This window comes from Piliocolobus tephrosceles, chromosome 6 (genome assembly GCF_002776525.5).
Source record: "Piliocolobus tephrosceles isolate RC106 chromosome 6, ASM277652v3, whole genome shotgun sequence".
Taxonomy (NCBI): Eukaryota; Metazoa; Chordata; class Mammalia; order Primates; family Cercopithecidae; genus Piliocolobus; species Piliocolobus tephrosceles.
Window position 1 is genome coordinate 78,795,242 of NC_045439.1, and position 19,177 is coordinate 78,814,418.

General features: G+C 37.6%; 1 protein-coding gene and 1 pseudogene across 2 annotated transcripts in view; one reads left to right on the top strand and one right to left on the bottom strand.

The window, feature by feature from the left end:
- SHC4 (SHC adaptor protein 4) overlaps positions 1 to 14,479 on the top strand; it is a 139,704-nt gene extending 125,225 nt beyond the window's left edge. The window contains exons 11-12 of the mRNA XM_023227117.2: positions 4,515 to 4,768; positions 13,755 to 14,479. Of these exons, the coding sequence (XP_023082885.1) occupies positions 4,515 to 4,768; positions 13,755 to 13,910 (410 nt within the window). The 3' untranslated portion in view covers positions 13,911 to 14,479. The remainder of the gene's footprint in view (positions 1 to 4,514; positions 4,769 to 13,754) is intronic.
- LOC111552724 lies at positions 184 to 18,321 on the bottom strand (annotated as a pseudogene). The gene is made up of 3 exons (XR_002734714.3): positions 18,311 to 18,321; positions 15,245 to 15,248; positions 184 to 680 (listed from the first exon to the last, which is right to left on the bottom strand). The product of XR_002734714.3 is annotated as a 60S ribosomal protein L21 pseudogene (transcript).
- Positions 18,322 to 19,177: the final 856 nt, after the last annotated feature.

A 19,177-nucleotide genomic window follows, 5' to 3' on the forward strand; every position in this document is an offset into this window, starting at 1 on the left:
ACAACTATTTTTTAAATATTGGCTTCATCGTTTTATTTTCGTAATAAAATATTTATTCCCCTTGACCTTTATAGATTATGTGAGGTTGGAAATCTAACTTAATTTTATCTATGTTTGTCAATTTTCTTTTTTTTTTTTTTTTCCCAGCCCAGAGGTCTTTTATTTATTTATTTTTTTAACACCTATTATGCCATGAATTCATAGGGAATAGGTTCCAGCAGCTCAGGCTCCTTCCCATTGGTTCTCACAAAGTGTGCTTCTCTGGGTGGAGCAGGCTGGCGCTTCAGTTGAACCCAGGTACCTTTCTTTTTGGCTTCTTTCTTTTTCTGATCATTTTCCTTCACGCGTTTCAGGAAGCTATCTTGGCTCCTAGAGTGCTTAATGTGCTCAATACGCACATTAATTCTCTTGGCAAGAATCTTGCCCTTAACTTGTTTGTTTACAACAATGCCAACAGCATGCTGGGTAACGTTGTAGACTCTCCCAGTTTTGCCATGGTAACACTTGTGGGGCATTCCTTTTTGAACAGTACCCATTCCCTTGATGTCTACAATATCACCTTTCTTATAGATTTGCATATACGTGGCCAAAGGAACAACTCCATGTTTTCTAAAAGGCCTAGAGAACATATATCGGGTGCCTCTCCTCTTTCCCTTTGTGTTCGTCATTTTGGCGAATTACTGGAAGATGGCGGTTCCGGCCGAAAGGTAGTTTGTCAATTTTCCAAACACTATTGATTGAGTAGTCTCCTCTTTTCCCTGATGCTACTTTCTATTATATCAAGCTCTTCGTATATATGTGAATTTGTTTCTGGGATCTTTATTACGTTTTTTCTATTAGGCCCCTTGCCTTTTCTCAACCAGCATCTTAATTACTATATACTAATTGCTACGCCTTAGTAATGTGTCTAACAGACATTTAATTCTTTCTTTACATTACAAATAATTTTTCTCTGGGTACTATCTGAACCTCTCTCTCATTTATGCTTAACATTTCATGTTAACATCTTTTTCTACCAAATTTTCAGATACTTTGTGTAAATGAACATATTTTTCCTCTCAATGCAAATACATTTTTATTTTAGAGTTTTCATGCACCCAATAATCCATACTAATAAACAGTATAGTCAATTATCATTATTCACAGATTCCATATTTGAGAATTAGCTTACTTGCTAAAATTTAGTTGTAACTCCAAAATCAATACTCATGGTCCTTTTGTATCATGTGTGGCCATGCACAGAGCAACAAACATTTTCAGTCACCCAATGTGCACATTCTCAGCTGATGTCAAACAAGACAACGTTCCACTTTCTTGTTTCAGCTCTCAGTTATAATAATCCTGTTATATACCTCCTTATTTTACTCTCTATTTTAGAAATTTGTCTCTATAAGCACATGATCTTCACTATTTTAAATTGCTCTATAGTATTGTATGAGTGCATCATGATTTATGTAATCAGTACCTTATTGAAGGACATACCAATTTTTCCAGTGCTTTGCTAAAATAATAATTAATACTATAAAAATTGTTTTACAGGTGCTTTTTAAAAATGGGATTCATCAGTATGCCATCTTTACAGTTCATATTGGTTTCTTTAAATGTCTCATCCTTTCTTTCTCATTGAGATTACTTTCAATTATTTAATCCAGATTTTGCATGTTAGATTTTTTTCTCTTCCTTAAACTGTATTTTCCCTTTTAGAGGTTTTGCCTGTTAGATCCATTTGGATGTGGATAGCCATATCTATACTGTGCTTTCTTTAAGGTCTGATTGTGAACAATATGTCTTTAAGTGCCAATAGGAACTCCCAGATGATATGATTTACTTTCTTCCATAATTCCTATCACTTTTTTATGGTTTCAATTAAATCTAGATTGGCCTTCCTTATTACTTCCTTAACCTTCACTACTACTTTTGAGAAAATATGATTATATCAATTCAACAATTTATTAAATATTATACATAAATTATATATAAATAGCCATATTTAGATTATAAGTATTATTGTCAATGTCAACTTAGGCATTAGAAAAGGAACAAGATAATGGATAATGTACCACAGTGTTAAGAGCAGTTTTATTTAGTGATGAGACCATAGGTAATTAATTTTATTTGTTTTTCTCTTTGCTAGATTTTAAAAAGCTAGTATGTGTAACTTTTAAAATTAAACAAAATAAACAAATTGTCATCTATTCTGGCAGAATCAGGTTTTCCACAAATGTTCGGATGATTGAAATCTCCCAGTGGAGTACCTTGTCCTTCTGCTAATTTGGGAAACTGTTAGGAAAACATTGTCCATTTCCTCTGGTTGGCCCATGATCCGTTGCCTCTTTTCAAGATGATATAATGTCTGTTTTTCTATTGTTTTGTCTTTGTCCAAAAGCTGTTCACTATAATCTCGGAATAAACCAAAAGCCATCACGCATTAAGATGTGTATACCCACACACAATGCGTGCATGCATTCCTCCCACACTCACACGCTTTTTCACACACACAAACACACACATAGCGACTCATTAGAAGTTATCCATTGTGCCTGAAAGCAGGGAGCACTAAGGCCAGTTACAAGTATTATTCATCAAATCTGCATACATTTTGTCAGGCTATTTCTGGCAACAATAGAAAGATTTGATTTTAGAAGAGAATGTTTCCAGCCATTAGATTTAGATTAATGATACTTTTTAAAAGATCTGTTTGTGAATACTACATTATAACTGTGTGCAGAAAGAAGCCCTCAAGTAGGGACAAAACTGTAACGTATTAATAGAATTGAATTACGACTATAGGACACTGGTTGCCTACCCCAGTGACTTCGTGGGATGATCATGTGTAAATTGTAGTCATACAAATTCATAGTCAAGAGAATTTCTCATTTGCAAGACCCTTACCTAAGGACACATAAACACTTCTTTGAGTTTATAAAGATAAAGACTGGTTTCTATTTAAAAGACCCTTTGTGTTTAAAAAAAACAAAAAACAAAAAAACAAAGTCTAGTTTCTATGGTTATTTTCCTGGTAAATTTGCCTTATTAAACACACAAGTTTCAGACATAAGAACCTGGTTTCAGACATAAGAATTTTACGTCATTACTTTTGGAGATGCTGAAGGCTAACCCAAATAAGATAGCCTAGGTACCTGCTAGGGATCTTTGTGGATGCTACTGAAGTAGAGTGGCTAGATTCTACTAAAAGAAAGATTTTCACATCCAAGGCAAGGGCCTTAGAGTTTAGTAATTAAGAATCTAGGCTTTGGAGTCAGATGACCTTGTTTCGAATTTCAGATCTACAGCTATTAGCAGTGTAAATTTAAGTCCCTGTATCTTCCTTTTTGTTTGTTTGAGGCATGGTCTCACTGTCGCCCAGGGTGGAGTGCAGCGGTGCGATCTTGGCTCATTGCAACCTCTGCCTCCCTGGTTCAAGCGATTCTCTTGCCTCGTGGCACATGCCATGTGCCTCGTGGCATGTGCCACTATGCCTGGCTTTTTTTTTTTTTTTTTTTTTTTTTTTTTGTATTTTTTGTAGAGACCAGGTTTCACCATGTTTCCCAGGCTGGTCTCGAACTTCTGAGCTCAGGTAATCCACCTGCCTCGGCCTCCCAAAGTGCTGGGATAACAGGCATGAGCCATCCTGTCTGGCCACCCTTTGTAAAGATTCATTTCCTTGCCTGTCTAATTTTGAGAGTTAAACAACATAATGTATGTAAAGCATTTAGCAGTTTCTATCATACTTGATAAATGAGAACTGCGCAGTAACTATTACCACTATTATGAGTGTAGATAGTACTATAAACTGCTAATTGGAGGTCCCTTCCCATCCCCAGTGCTCTCAACTCTGGACAACACTTAGTAGGCAGCGCCTTGGGGAGCTGCCTTGGGCTATTCCTCCCTGATGATTTGTCTTCTTTTACCTCATCAACTCTTTTTGTCCAGACAGGTGAATGACACAAACAACAAAATGGTCCTTCAGTAGGAATGCTGTGAGGTTTAGCAAAGTTTTGAAGTTTTGAGTCAGAAGAATGACTAGACACACATTAATAATTTGGTTTTAAAAGGGGGGGACAAGAGCTAAATGCTAAAAAGTGGAGATGGCCTAAAGTTATTATAGCTATTTTCAAAGCGTTTGGAAACATTGTAGAAATTATTTGTAATCCAGGTACAGCATAAGCCTTTTTCTCTTTAACATGCAACCCCTGGGACATAAAGAGCCTCTCTCTGCAGTTATAAAAGCAGTTCTCGTGGGTCTGTTCCATTTCCCATCTGAAAGAAAAACTCCTGCACCTGGGCAAGGCTTCCCTGGTAACAGAAGCCAAAGGCAATGTTTGGATCTACCATTAAATTATAGCCTGTTGGGAATTCTGAAAACAAAAATCTCCTTTCTTCCCAAGCAGTATTATTTAACCAATGCCTGGCACACAGTAGGACCTCAGGTTACATTTGCTGAGTGAATAAATGAATGAATGGATGGATGAAGAGGTAACTCGATGATGTCTCTCTTTGTGTTCTGACTTCAGAAGCACCAGAAACTGTTCAGCCAGGTGCCACGGCCCAGCCTGCCAGCTCACATTCTTTGCCACACATTAAGCAGCAGCTGTGGAGTGAAGAATGCTATCATGGCAAGCTGAGCAGGAAGGCGGCAGAGAGCCTCTTGGTAAAGGATGGGGACTTTTTGGTTCGAGAGAGTGCAACATCCCCTGGCCAATATGTGCTGAGTGGACTACAGGGAGGCCAAGCAAAACATCTTCTTCTGGTGGATCCTGAAGGCAAGGTATCATTGACTTCTCATTAGAGGTTTCACAGGATGTTGTTCTATTAAGCATAACCTGAATCATTTCCAAAACCTGGTATTGAATAGTGCTCAAGGCTAAGTGTTTGCTTTTTCTGGAACCTTCTAGTTGGAGCAGGACATGCTAACTAGAGGGTAGTAGAGGAGTTAGAGTAGGAGGCCACCCTGGAGTGTCAAGCAGAGGACAGACTCTTTCTGCCCTATTCAGTTCAATTCAATGAGTTAAATGAATACCTGCTATATCGAAGGAAAGGAATTTGCAACTGACTGTTGTTCAGTATCACATACATAGTCCTTGCTCTCAGAGTGCTGATAATTTCATAAAAGAAACAAATAATTATAATGTAAAGCTGAATGAGATAAGAATGGTTCAACCAAAGCATTATGGTGTTTCTCAGAACAGAGAGGTCGTTCTGGCTGACGCAAACTGAGAAGGCTCCTTATAGGGTCCATCATGTAAAGCAAACCTTGAAAGAAGGCAAGATTTCAAAAGAGGGACATTTGGAGTATAGGGAAGGAACCACAGGTGCAGACAGAGTTGTAGAATGGTATTAAGCCAAGAGAAGATGAATGACAGTAGCAAAGGATGCCTGTAGACAGAAAATTATCCTGGGAAACGCACGTTAGAGCCATCAATATGGGGCAGAAATGCCTAATTTGCCAGGCAGTGGGGAGGCATTGGCAGTTTTGAGACAAATGATGCAATCAAAGCCCATGTGAGTGGTGACATCAGCAAGATGGCAGAATGGGAAGTCCCAGCCCTCATTCCCCCAACAGAAACAAAGAATTAACAAACCTGTATCGACCAAAATACCTTTATGAGAGCCACAGAATTCACTTCAAAAGTTGTAGTACCTCAGGTGAGCATAGAGCTGAAAACAGTCATGTTGAAACAGGTAAGAAGAACAATTTCACTTTATCTGCATCAACTCCTTCCCCAAATCAGCATAGCTCAGTGTCAGGAAGGAATTCCATGTCTCATGACCTCTCCCTTGGGGGAATGGGGGAAAGGGAAGAGTAGAGCTTGCATGCCATGTTCTGGCTTTTCAGTGGGTTGCCTGAGGGACTGCTTTCTGTCTCACTTCACATGGAGTGCTCGTGGTACTGCCATATTTTGGATGCCAGGAGCCACTGAGAACAAAGAAGAGCGCAGGGTAGCTTGCTGCAGCTGGCACTCCTCACTAGAAATAGGAGAAAGTACACAACTTGAAGGTTCTCCTTCAGAAGGGAGGGAGGGGAGTGAAGTATGTCCAGAATTCCAGCTTTTTGGAGGGATGCCTGATGAACCAGTTATCTGTCCTGCCGCTTGGGGCACTGAAAGAAAGCTGGCATACCTTGGATGCCTGTGACCACGGAGAACAGGGAGAGTGGGGTGGCTTGCTGCTATAGAACCAGAGAACTTGCAGTGCCACAGACATCAGAAGGAGCAAGAGATTACAAGTTCCTGAAAAACTGGCAAACTTCTGTAATTGAAAAATTGAACACACAGGCCCAGAAAAGTCACATCCTCCCACAGAAGATTTTAGAGACCCCCAGAATCTCTATTTGGGCTGGTTGGTGTGATTCATCCCTTGTATAAAGCCAGTTTGTAAGGAAAAAGAGAGGTGGCTGTTTTTCAAATGCATAGATCCCAACACAGAGTTATGAAACTCAAAAATAATCAGGGAAACATGGCCCAAACAAACAAACAAACAAAATAAATCTCTAGAAACAGATCCTAAAGAAACAGAGGCATATGAATTAACTGACAAAGAATTCAAAATAAGTGTGGTAAAGATGCTGTATGAGCTCAATAATACCATCCATGAACAAAGTCAGAATATCAACAGAGGGAAAGAAAATACAAAAAAGAGGCAGACAGAAATTTTGGACCTGAAGAATACAATAACTGAACTGAAAAACTCACTAGAGGGGTTCAACAGCAGGCTTGATTAAGCAGAAGAAAAAAAAATAGCAAACTCAAAGAGAAGTCATTTGAAATTCTTCAGAAAAAGGAGCAAGAACAACAACAGCAAAATTTTAAAAAGTGAAGAAAGCCTAAGGGATTTATGATACACCATCAAGCAGATCAATTTATGCGTTATTGGATTTCAAAAAGGAGAAGAGAGTGAAGGAGAAGGAGAGGGAAAGGGGACAGAAAGCTTATTTAAAGAAATAATGTCTGAAATATTCCCAAGTAAGGGACAAAAATGAACATCAGATTCAAGACCAATGGACTCCAACTATGAGGAACCCAAAGACATTCACATCATGACACATTACAATCAAATTGTCAAAACCAGAGAATTTTGAAAGCAGCAAGAGACTCATTATGTACCAGAGAGCCTCCATAAGACTATCAGCACATTTATCCTAACCCCTATAAGACTATCAGTGGGTTCAATATATTCAAAATGCTAAAAGAAAAAAGACTGCCAACTAAGACTACTCTATCTGGCAAAACTATCCTTTCTTTTTTTTTTTTTTTTTTTTTTTTTTTTGGCCCATTTTCCCCTTTTTCACCCAGGCTGGAGTGCAATGGCGCCATCTTGGTTCACTGCAACCTCTGCCTCCCAGGTTCAAGCGATTCTTCTGCCTCAGCCTCCCAAGTAGCTGGGATTACAGGTGCCCGCCACCACACCTGGCTAATTTTTTGTATTTTGAGTAGAGACGGGGTTTTGCCATGTTGGCCAGGCTGGTCTTGAACTCCAGATCTCAGGTTATCCACCTGCCTCGGGCTCCCAAAGTGCTGGGATTATAGGCATGAGCCACCATGCCTGGCCAAAACCATCCTTTAAAAATAAAGGAGAAATACAGACTTTCTGAGATAAACAAAAGATGAGGAGTTTGTTACTACTAGATCTGCCTTACAAGAAATGCTAAAGTCCTTGAAGTTGAAACAAAAGGATACTAAACAGTAACATGAAAGTATATGAAAGTACAAAGCTTGCTGGTAAAGGTAAATATATAGAAAAATACAGAATACTGTAATATTGTAATGGCAGTGTGTAAATGACTTAATTCTGGTTATAGAAGTTAAAAGACAAAAGTATGAAAAATAAGTTGTGTATCACTTAACAGTGGGGAAATGTTATGAGAAATACATATCTAGATGGTTTTTTCATTGTGCAAACATTTTTGAATATATGTACACAAACCTAGATAGTATAGCCTACTAACACATAGGCTATATGGTATAGCCTATTGCTTGTAGGTTGCAAACCTGTACAGCATGTTAGTGTACTGAATACTGTAGACAATTGTAACACAATGGTAAATATTTGTGTATGTAAACATAGAAAAGGTGCAGTGAAATAGGATATAAAAGATTTGAAATGTCACACCTATATAGAACATTTACTGTGAATGAAGCTTGCAGGACTGGAAATTGCTCCAGGTGAGCCAGTGAGTGAGTGGTGAGCGAATGTAAAGACCTAGGACATTACTGCACACTATTGCACACTTTATAAATACTATACACTTAGGCTACACTAAGTTTATTTTTTAAAATTTTCTTTCTTCAATAATAAATTAACTTGAGTTTACTGTAATTTTTTTACTTTGTAAACATGTAAACATTTAAATTATTTTAATCTTTTGACTTTTTTGTAATAACATTTAGCTTAAAATATGGGTTATACAGCTGTACAAAAATATTTTTTCTTTATATCCTTATTCTATATGGTTTTTCCTATTTTAAATTTATTTATATTTTTTACTTTTAAACTTTTTTGTTGTTGTTAAAAATATAGACATTGGCTAGCACTAGACAGGGGCAGGATCATCAATATCACTGTCTTCTATCTCCACATATTATTCCACAATCTTCAAGGGGCAATAACTTGCATAGAGTTGTCATCTCCTATGATAACAATGCCTTATTCTAGAATATCTCCTAAAGGACCTGCCTGAGTCTCTTGAGAAAGTGTCACTATTTTCAGAAATATGACCATGGCAGTTTGCTTGCTTTGTTTCTTTTTTCATCACAGATTTGCTCGTATGCAGATAATGCAACATGAGCATTCTTTTCTATTAATGAAAACCTTTTGGTGTTGGGGGTCCATGTTTTTAGTCTTTTCAAGAAGCTTGTTAAGGTCTGAAAAAGCTTTTGCTAAACTCTTTATTGTTAATTTTTGAGGGGATTCTTCTTCTTTTTCTTTGCCTGCACTTTCCTTTTCTTTTGCCTCCTCTTCAGCTATGCCTTCCTGTTTCAGTTCCAATAACTCATTAGTCAATTCTTTAGGACAATTGCCATTAGGCAACAGGAATTTTTCAGCTTCATTATAATCTTATGGGATCACCATTGTATATGCAGTCTGTTGTTAACCAAAATGTTATTATGCAGCAATAACTATATGACTATAAAATATGTTAATGAATACGCAAACTTTAAAAATGTAATTGGTGACATCAATAACATAAAATTGTGTGTGGAGAAATAACAGTGTAGAGTATTTGTATGTGATTGAAGTTAAGTTGTTATCAGTTTAAAATAGATTGTTGTAGCTACGTTTTATGTGAGCCCCATGGTAACCCAAAGAAAATACTTCTAGAAGATACACAAAACAAAATGATAAAGGAATTAAAGCCTATTCACTATGAAAAATCAATGAAACACAAAGGAAGACAGCAAGAAAGGAAAAACAGGACCAAAAAAAGCTTTAATTCAGAAAACAATTAATAGAATGGTAATAATTCTTCTCTAGTATTAACTACTTTAAATGTAAATATATTAAATTCTCTAATCAAAAAGCATAGAGTGGCTGAATTGATTTAAAAAAAAACAAGATCCAACTACATGCTATCTATAAGAAACTCACTTTATTTTATTTTATTTATTTATTTATTTTGAGATGGAGTCTCACTCTATTGTCCAGGCTGGAGTGCAGTGGCACAATCTCAACTCACTACAACCTCCACCTCCTGGGTTCAAGTGATTCTCCTGCCTCAGCCTCCCGAGTAGCTGGGACCAAAGGGGTTTGCCACCATGCCCAGCTAATTTATATATTTTTAATGGAGACGAGGTTTCACCATGTCTGCCAGTCTGGTCTCAAACTCCTGACCTCAGGTGATCCACCTGCTTCGGCCTCCCAAAGTGTTGGGATTATAGGCGTGAGCCACCAAGCCTGGCAAGGACTCACTTTAGATTTAAGGACACACGTAGGTTGAAAGTGAAAGTTTAGAAAAAGAGATTTCATGAAAATGATAACCAAAAGAGGGCAGGAGTGGTCATACTTATATCAAACAAAATAAACTTTAAGTCAAAATGTCAAAAAGAGACCAAGAAGGACATGATATAATGTTAAAAGGATCAATTCTTCAGGAAGATATAATGATTATAAATATATATGCACATCAGTGTACCCAAATATATGAAGCAAACATTGACAGAACTAAAGGGGGAAATAGATAGCAAAATAATAATAGTAGGGGGATTAAACGCCCCACTTTCCATAATGGATAGAACACCAGACAGATCAATGAGGAAAAAAAGAACTTGAACAACACTATAGATCTAACATACATATACAGAACATTCCATCCAACAGCAACAGAATACATATTCTTCTCAAGTACACACAAAACATTCTCCAGAATAGATCACGTTAGATAACAAGACAAGTCTTGACAAATTTAAGAGGCTGACATCATGCCAAATATCAGTGGAATGAAACTAGCGGCAGAAGGAAAAGTGGTATTTCCACAGGCAATAAAAGGGACACTGGAGAAGTGGCATTACATTAAACTAAAAAGCTTCTGCACAGCAAAGAAAACAGCTTAGTGAAAAGGCAACCAACCTACAGAATGAGAGAAACTATTTGCAAACAATGTATCTGATAAGGAGTTAATATCCAAAATATGTAAGGAACGCCTACAACTCGATAGCAAAAAAATAAATAAATAAATAAAAGCAACCAATTAAAACATAGGCAAAGGACTTGAATGAATAGAGATTTCTCCAAAAAGACCAAAAAATGACCAACGGGTATATGAAAACATGTTCAACATCATTAATCATCAGGAAAATGCAAATCAAAACCACAGTGAGATAATACCTCACGCTTGTTAAGATGGCCATTATTTAAAAAAAAAGAGGAAGAAGATAACAGGTGTTTGCAAGGATTTGAAGAATTGGAGCCCCTGTGCACTACTGGTGGGTGTGTAAAATTGTACAGCCTCTATGGAACACAGTTTGGAGGTTTCTCCAAAAATTAAAAATGAAACTACCGTATGATCTGGCAACCTCACTTCTAGGTAATTATCCAAAATAACCGAAAGCAGGATCTTGAAAAGATATTTGCACTCCCATGTTTATTGCAGCATTATTCACAATAGTCAAGAGGTGAAAACAAAGATCCACCAAAGGACTAATGGATAAAGAAAATATAGTATATCCATACAGTGGAACACCATAGAACAACCATAGAAAAGAAGGAAATCCTGTCCTATGCTACAGTGTTCTCAAGGAAGTGGGTGGTTGCTGTTTGATGGGTAAAAGTTTCAGTCATGCATGCAAGATGAAAAAGTTCCAGAGATCTGCTGTATAACATTGTACTTAACAGTTAACAAGACTGTACTGTACACTTAAAAATCTGTTAATTGTACAGTCTTGTTAACTGTTATATAACATATATATCGGCCAGTCGCAGTGGCTCACGCCTGTAATCTCAGCACTTTGGGAGGCCAAGGCGGGAGGATCACAAGGTCTGGAGATTGAGACCATCCTGGCTAACACGGTGAAACCCCGTCTCTACTAAAAATACAAAAAAAGTAGCCAGGCGAGGTGGCGGGCGCCTGTAGTCCCAGCTACTTGGGAGGCTGAGGCAGGAGAATGGCATAAACCCGAGAGGCGGAGCTTACGGTGAGCCAAGATGGTGCCACTGCACTCCAGCCTCCTGGGCGACAGAGCACTCGTCTCAAAAATAAATAAATAAATAAACAAATAATAAATAAATAAAATAAAATGAATCCTTGACTAATTGAATTATATTATAAATACATATATATATATATATCTGTTAAATACATATATAACAGATCTCATGTTATATGTTTCTTACCACAAGGAAAAAATCTTGTGTGGGTGAGGTTACAAACACAAGTGTTTGCAGGGCTAGGCCAGTACAGTAAGTGAATAAAGCTGGGCAGGGGATGGAGCGAGCATAAGGTACAGTGGGCTGTGTAAAAAAAGGCACATATCCTGTGTAAGGGGGCAGTCACCACTCAGCTCCAATCAATTGCTGTCATGCAGAGCAGAGGCCCAGTGGGACCAGATTTTATTTTTTTCAAATAAGTCATAAAACCAGAGTTTTATAGGAACTCTCCCTATTTTTAATTCAAAATAGTTCAAACTCTCTGTGCATAACCCCCCTCCCCCATCCTAGTCCCTAGCAAACTAAAGCATATGGGGCATTTGGTCAGAGTGGCCTGTTTACAATCTCTGTACTTGAAAGATTAATTTGACGCTTGTATGCAGGATTGATTAAAGAGAACGGGAAAGACCAGGGACAGAGAAAATAATTAGAGGCTTCTAGGTAAAAAGTAATGAAAGCCTGAGGCAAAATGGAGGCAGAAGAAATATAAAGAAGAAGGCAGAGTAACTTCACATTAAGAACATAGAACGGCGGGATTGGTCAGCTCATCTGGTATGGAACGGGAATGAGATGAAAACCTCTCTGAGGTTTGGAGCCATTTGAGAGCAAATTGGTGCCATTGTGTCCTTTCCTGTAAATCCTTGAATGTGTATTTCCTAAGAACAGAGATATTCTCTTCCACAGTCATAGTACAAAGATCAAAATCAGGAGACTTAACATTTATACAATACTGTTATCTAAGTCAGAGTCCATATTCAAATTGTGTTAATTATTCCGGTAATTATGCATGATTTTAATATGACAAAAACCAACATCTAGACAGAACTCCAGGAATCCTTTGTAGGAGAACTAGCAGAAATACATAACAAGGTGCTGCCTTGTTGCATGCCTTCCCTTTCCTGGATGGTTACTAGCCACCCTCCAAACAGGAGCACATATGTAACCAGGCCACCAAACTGGTGGAGCCACAGTGGATAGTAATGTACATCTTCTGTCTATGCATAGGGTACTAGGAAGGGAATTCCAAGAAGGCATGCCATAAGAAAATTGAATTTCTTTGGCATGCACACAGTAAGTTCCATGCAACAAATATCTGTGAATCAGCTACTATGAAGTCTGTGGGAAGGAGACATGAATGCCTATTAGAAAGGTCTGAGGAGGCTTCTTGGAGAAGACAGGAATGCTGACCCTCCAAAGAGAGGCAGGAGGTAGGACTTCTCCAGAAAGGCCTACTTCTGACAGAGACAAGGTGATATGGAAGCACTGTGGTTAACAGAAGATAATTACAATCCTGGGATTCGTGCTTGTATGCAAACCAGTTAAATAGTCATAGAGATAGTAACATAGAAGCAATAATACTGCAAAGAGGCTGATTGCAAATTTGGATTGGGTGACAAGTGCCTACCATTTTCCTAACCTATTGGAAAGGTTGCTTTACAATGGTAATGAGGAATGAGGAAATCCTTGACTAGGGAATACAGAGTCAACTATTTAAAAGCACCTTTTCTCCTAGCCCTTTGGGAGGCCAAGGTGGGCATTTGAGCTCAGGAGTTTGAGACTAACCTGGGCAACATGGTGAAACGCCACCTCTACTAAAATACAAAAAAATTAGCCAGGCATGGTGGCATGTGCCTGTAGTCCCAGTTACTTGGGCTGAGGCACTAGAATTGCTTGAACTCAGGAGGCGGAGGTTGCAGTGAGTCGAGATCGTGCCACTACACTCCAGGCTGGGCGACAGAGTGAGACTGTCTCCAAAAAAAAAAAAAAAAAGGGGACCTTTTCTTCAGCAAAATATCTACTTTAGGGATATATCTGGCATTTCCCCCCTGATTGTTTATATCTTTCAGGAGAACTACTATAATTTAACCTAAATATATCTGTACTTCTTTTTCAAGGTGAGGACCAAGGATCATGTATTTGATAACGTCGGCCACCTTATCAGATACCATATGGATAACAGTTTGCCAATCATCTCTTCTGGAAGTGAAGTAAGCCTTAAACAACCAGTGAGAAAAGATAATAATCCAGCACTTTTGCATTCCAACAAATGACAGTATTGAAGCACCATCACACTGATATTTCAAGAAACCCCATTTTGTGTTAGGACACAAAGATAATTGAAATTTTGTTTGTAGATAAAATAGAGCACAAACCGTGAAGTGCATCTTTCCGAGACCATCATGGACCAGGTCCTCTATCAAATGAAGAACTAACAAAAATTGATCTTCAGTAATGAAAATCAGAAAAGAGGAAGAGGGTTGGTCATTTTAAAAGAAATTATATGTATGCACGGATGTCACTTTTTAAGGCCATATTGCATTGATAACAAGCTAAAAGCACAACTAAAATTTCACATGCTAACGACAACTTGAATGAACTGCTGGGGCAGTGGTATGTGCCTTTCAACTTGATAATTTGGGGACATTTTCATATTGGGAGATTAATTCTAAGTATCTTCATGTTCTATGACTACAGAACCATTTGCCAAAAAAAAAAAAAAAAAAAAAGCTTTTCTTGCTACAAAAAATAAGCATTTTTTCTTGAGCCTTATTGACTTTATTACATTGTCTGTTTAGTAGCGTTTTTCACTGCAATGTTAAAATAAATATGACATTGAATTTGAACTGTGTGGATGTCAGTGGAATCAAATCAAAAGCCACTCATGTGGCTGTCTGTTTCATTGGACTGTCCCATTTGCTGGTTAAAAGGATTGGGCCCCAAATTCTCAGGCCTAGCATTTCTCAGTGTTTGCTATTCAGACTGTTCAGATACAGCATGTGACAAACTGAAGAGGCCAAATCTATCAGTCATTTCTGATTTCATTATATTCTCCCCCTCTTCCTGCTATAACAAAGCAAAACAAAACAAAACAAAAAATATGAAAAAACAAAAAAAACCTCATGAGTGCTTGGATTTAAAAGATGGCAAACAAAACCAGTATTCTTCATATTTACTATTCAAATTGGTTTCATTCTTAGTAAAAGTACAGAATTTATTTGAAATTATAGGAAAATTTCTTCTTGATTGGCTGACACTGAATCATAGTTCCTCACCTACATACATCCTTAGCACCTTGTATACATATGATCAGACAAAATGCAGAAAGAAAAAAAAAACATATTGAATGAAGCACTTGGAAAGATTTGCCACATGTAGACCAACTGGTAAACTAACAGAGTGATTAAGCATGGTGTACAGAAAAGCATGACGCTGAGGCTTATCAGTGTTACCTTCAGCAAGTTGCTGAATCTGTTTGGATTCCAGTTTCCTTGGCAATAAAATGAGCTAAATGGGGTAGGTGAATTTGGAGGACTACTTCAGTCCTAACTTAGTACAAGTCTCTAAAAAGCACGTTTTTCATTTGTTTGAGGTCGTTATTGATAACCAGTCTGTACAGTTAAGGTAAAAAATTAAGCTTTTCTTCTATAGTCTGTGTCCATACTCACAGAATGAATGGCACACCTGAGATCAGCATTCACAAAGTTGAGACTCCAAACCATTTGGTCTAAAATATTGAAACTTTGGAATAATATAGGGAATGATGATAAAAGTGGATTTGGTTTGAGTAGCAGAAAACTACTGCTGTCCTTTTCTTGCCTTTGCAAGAAAAATGTTTTTGTTTTTGTTTTTGTTTTGGTGTGTTTTTTGTTTTTTTTTTTTTAAATCTTGAGTTATCTGGATATTGCCTTAACTCCATTTCATTTTGGCTATGTAGATACAACTTAGTCTTTGTGATTGTGATATATTTGCTAAGTTTTAAATAGAACTTCTTTTGGATAGAAATCATTAGAAACCAAGCATACTGAACTCTAATATTTTACTGTAAAGGCTTATGATTTTTATTTCTACTGCCATTAACTTTTTAGATGGATTTGTTTCCTCTTATACAACTAGAATTAATGTACTTTTCACCAACTTTCCATATACTTTAGGTCTTGATCATTTGTCCTTAAAAAGGGGATCAGCATGGGTATAGACATTAGAAATGTATGGGTAGTCTAACCACTTTTATCCGAGACAGAGCAGGGCTGTGGTCTCAGTGTAGCTGAGCAGAGTATTAACTTGGTAGCAAGAGTTCCTGATACAGATAGATGCAATGACTGTAAATGGTGTCAGCAGTACACATGGATAATCAGTATTTGACTGTAATAGTATAGTAGTTAAATACGGCACTTAAAAATACCACAGACACAGTTAAAACAAAAGGAAACAATAAAAGGAATGTCTGCATGCTATTTTATTTAATCTCACATTCTTTATCTGTCTTAAAGTGGAAATCCATTTGCCTACAAATACCTGTAAATGACTTTAAAAAATAAATGATTATTGCTTTGTGACAATTGACAGAATATGTCTGATGTTTGGGATTTGGAAACTGTCATTTGTAAAATGTATCAGGGAAACACATTGGCTCAATCAAACCGGATAATTCAAGGTGAATTTAATAAAGGGACTATTTACAAAGGTATGGACAGAGTTTAGGGAAATCAGGAGGGAGAATGCAGTGCCCTGGGGCCAATTAAGGGAAAAAGGGAAAGAACAGCTAACCGAATCTAGAGAGGGAGCTGTGTGCAAGGGCTGCCTTTTAGGAGCTGTGGCCTGTAGTGGAGGAATGCAATCAGCCCTGCTGACTCAACTAAGAGGCAGTGAGGGGCATTAATAACCCAACATTGTTCTGTTCTCCCTATCTATCTCCTGCTGGGATTCTCCACTGGCCCAAGCAACTTGAAGACAGAGAGCAAGGGAGCTCCTTGATGCAGTTCTGGAGGTCAGCCTCCTGGGAACAGAGGGGATGGAAAAGACTAGAGGGGGAGATCTGGAAGGGCAAATAAATGGAGTACATCCAGCACAGAGGACTTTGAAGAGAGTCAAGCTTCTAAAAGCATTAGAGAGGCTTTGGGTTAGCCAGGAAGGCAAAGCTAATTTGCAGAGAAATAAGTACAGATTTTCAGGTAACCATAAATGAATTACAGCAAAAATGTCAACTTGTTATTATTATTAAAACTCAAGCTATATTTTGAAGCATTGGTTATTTCGCTCAAGAACAACTTCAAATGCATTTCAATCTTACAGAGATCCTTTTAATCCCACCTTCAGATTTCTTGCAATTCCTTCTACTAATTTTGCCATTTTATTACTTGTAATTACATATGGGAAAGTAATGAACCTGACCCTGTTACCTTTTATGATCGGAATTATAGACTGACAAAAATTATAATATGAAATCACTATGTCAAACATATGTGAAATATGCCATCTGCATCTGTGGAAAATATTTAAATATCGACATATTAGTGTTCCAGATGAATTGTCTATAGTTTGCCATAGTCTTACTAATGGGACAAGTGGTTTTAGCCTGTGAATGAAAGAGAATTTATCACTACAGACTCTGAAAACATCAAAAGAATAACAGGGGAATGCCACACACAGTTCTACACATATAAATTTGACAACAACTTAGATGAAACAGACCAATTCCTCAAAAAGTACAAACTACCGCAATTTAGCCAATATGAAGTTGATCGTTTGAATAACTTTATAATGATTATGAAAACTGAATTCACAATTACCTCCCCAAAAGAAATTCCAGGTTCAGATGTTTCACTGGAGAATTCTATCATTTGAAGAAATAACATTAATACTGTACAATTGCTTCCGGAAAATTGAAGTGAAGGGAATACTTCTCAATTCATATTTTGAAGGTAAAATTACTCTGACATCAAAACCAGACAAAAACAGCACAAAAAAGAAAACTGATGAAATCTCTATGAGTATGATCAAAAATCATTAACAAAATATTATCAAGGATTATTCCCCAATATATAAAAAGAATTATGCACCATAATATGACTAATTAAGGTTAATTCCAGGAATACAAGGCTAGTTTAATGTTTGAAAATCAATCACTGTAATCCTATATTAAGAAGCTAAAGAAGAAAAACCACATGATATCAATTGGTGCCGAAAATGCATTTGATACAATTCAACATCCATTTATGATAAAAATTCTTAGTAAACTAAAAATAAAGACCATCTACAGAGGCCATGCTTGGTGGCTCACACCCATTATCCCAACACTCTGGGAGGCCAAGGCAGGCAGTCGCTTGAGCTCAGGAGTTTGAGACCAGCCTGGGCAGCATGGCAAAACCCCATCTGTACAGAAAATTTTAAAAATATTAGCTGGGTGTGTTGGTATGCATCTGTAGTCCCAGCTACTCAGGAGGCGGAGGTGGAAGGATCACTTGAGCCTGGGAGGCCAAGAATGCAGTGAGCCATAGCTGTGCCCTGGCACTCCAGCCTGGACAATAAAGTGAGACCTTGTCTTAAAAATAAAATCTACAAAGAAACTACTGCTAACTAACATTATACTTAAAATCATGGCCTGAGTCATTTCCCTCTAAAATCAGGAGCAAGGCAATGATATCTATTATCACTATTCTTTTCAATATACTACTGGAAGTTCTAGCCAGTGCAGTAAGACAGGAAAAGGACATAAAAGGTATACAGATCAGAAAAGAAGAAATAAAACTGTCCCTATTTGCAGATAACATGATTGTTTATGTGCAAAATTCCAAGGATCTACAAAAACCCTCAAAATCCCCAAATTCAAAAAATGACCAAAAAATCCCTCCTAGAACTAAGTTTAGCAAAGCTTAGAGGATACAAGATAAACATACAAAATTAAATTGCATTTCTATATATTAACAATGAACATATAGACACAAAATTTATTATTATTATTTTTTTTGAGACGGAGTCTCACTGTGTCGCCCAGGCTGGAGTGCAGTGGCGGGATCTCAGCTCACGGCAAGCTCCGCCTCCGGGGTTTACGCCATTCTCCTGCCTCAGCCTCCCAAGTAGCTGGGACTACAGGCGCCCGCCACCTCGCCCGGTTAGTTTTTTTGTATTTTTTTAGTAGAGACGGGGTTTCACCCTGTTAGCCAGGATGGTCTCAATCTCCTGACCTCGTGATCCGCCCATCTCGGCCTCCCAAAGTGCTGGGATTACAGGCTTGAGCCACTGCGCCCGGCCTACAAAATTTAAAATGTAATACTATTTACAGCTGCTAAAAAGGATATGCATGTAAACCTAACAAAATATGTACAAGATGCACACTGCAAATGACAGAATGCTGATGAAGGAAATCAAAGAAGATCTAATAAATGGAGAGCATACTGTGTTCATGCATTACAAACTTCAACATAAGAAAGATGTCAACTTTCCCCAAATTGATACACAAACTTCATGCAATTCCTGCCAAATTTTCAGCAAGATTTTTGTAGATATAGACAAGATTATTCTAAAATGTATGTGGAAA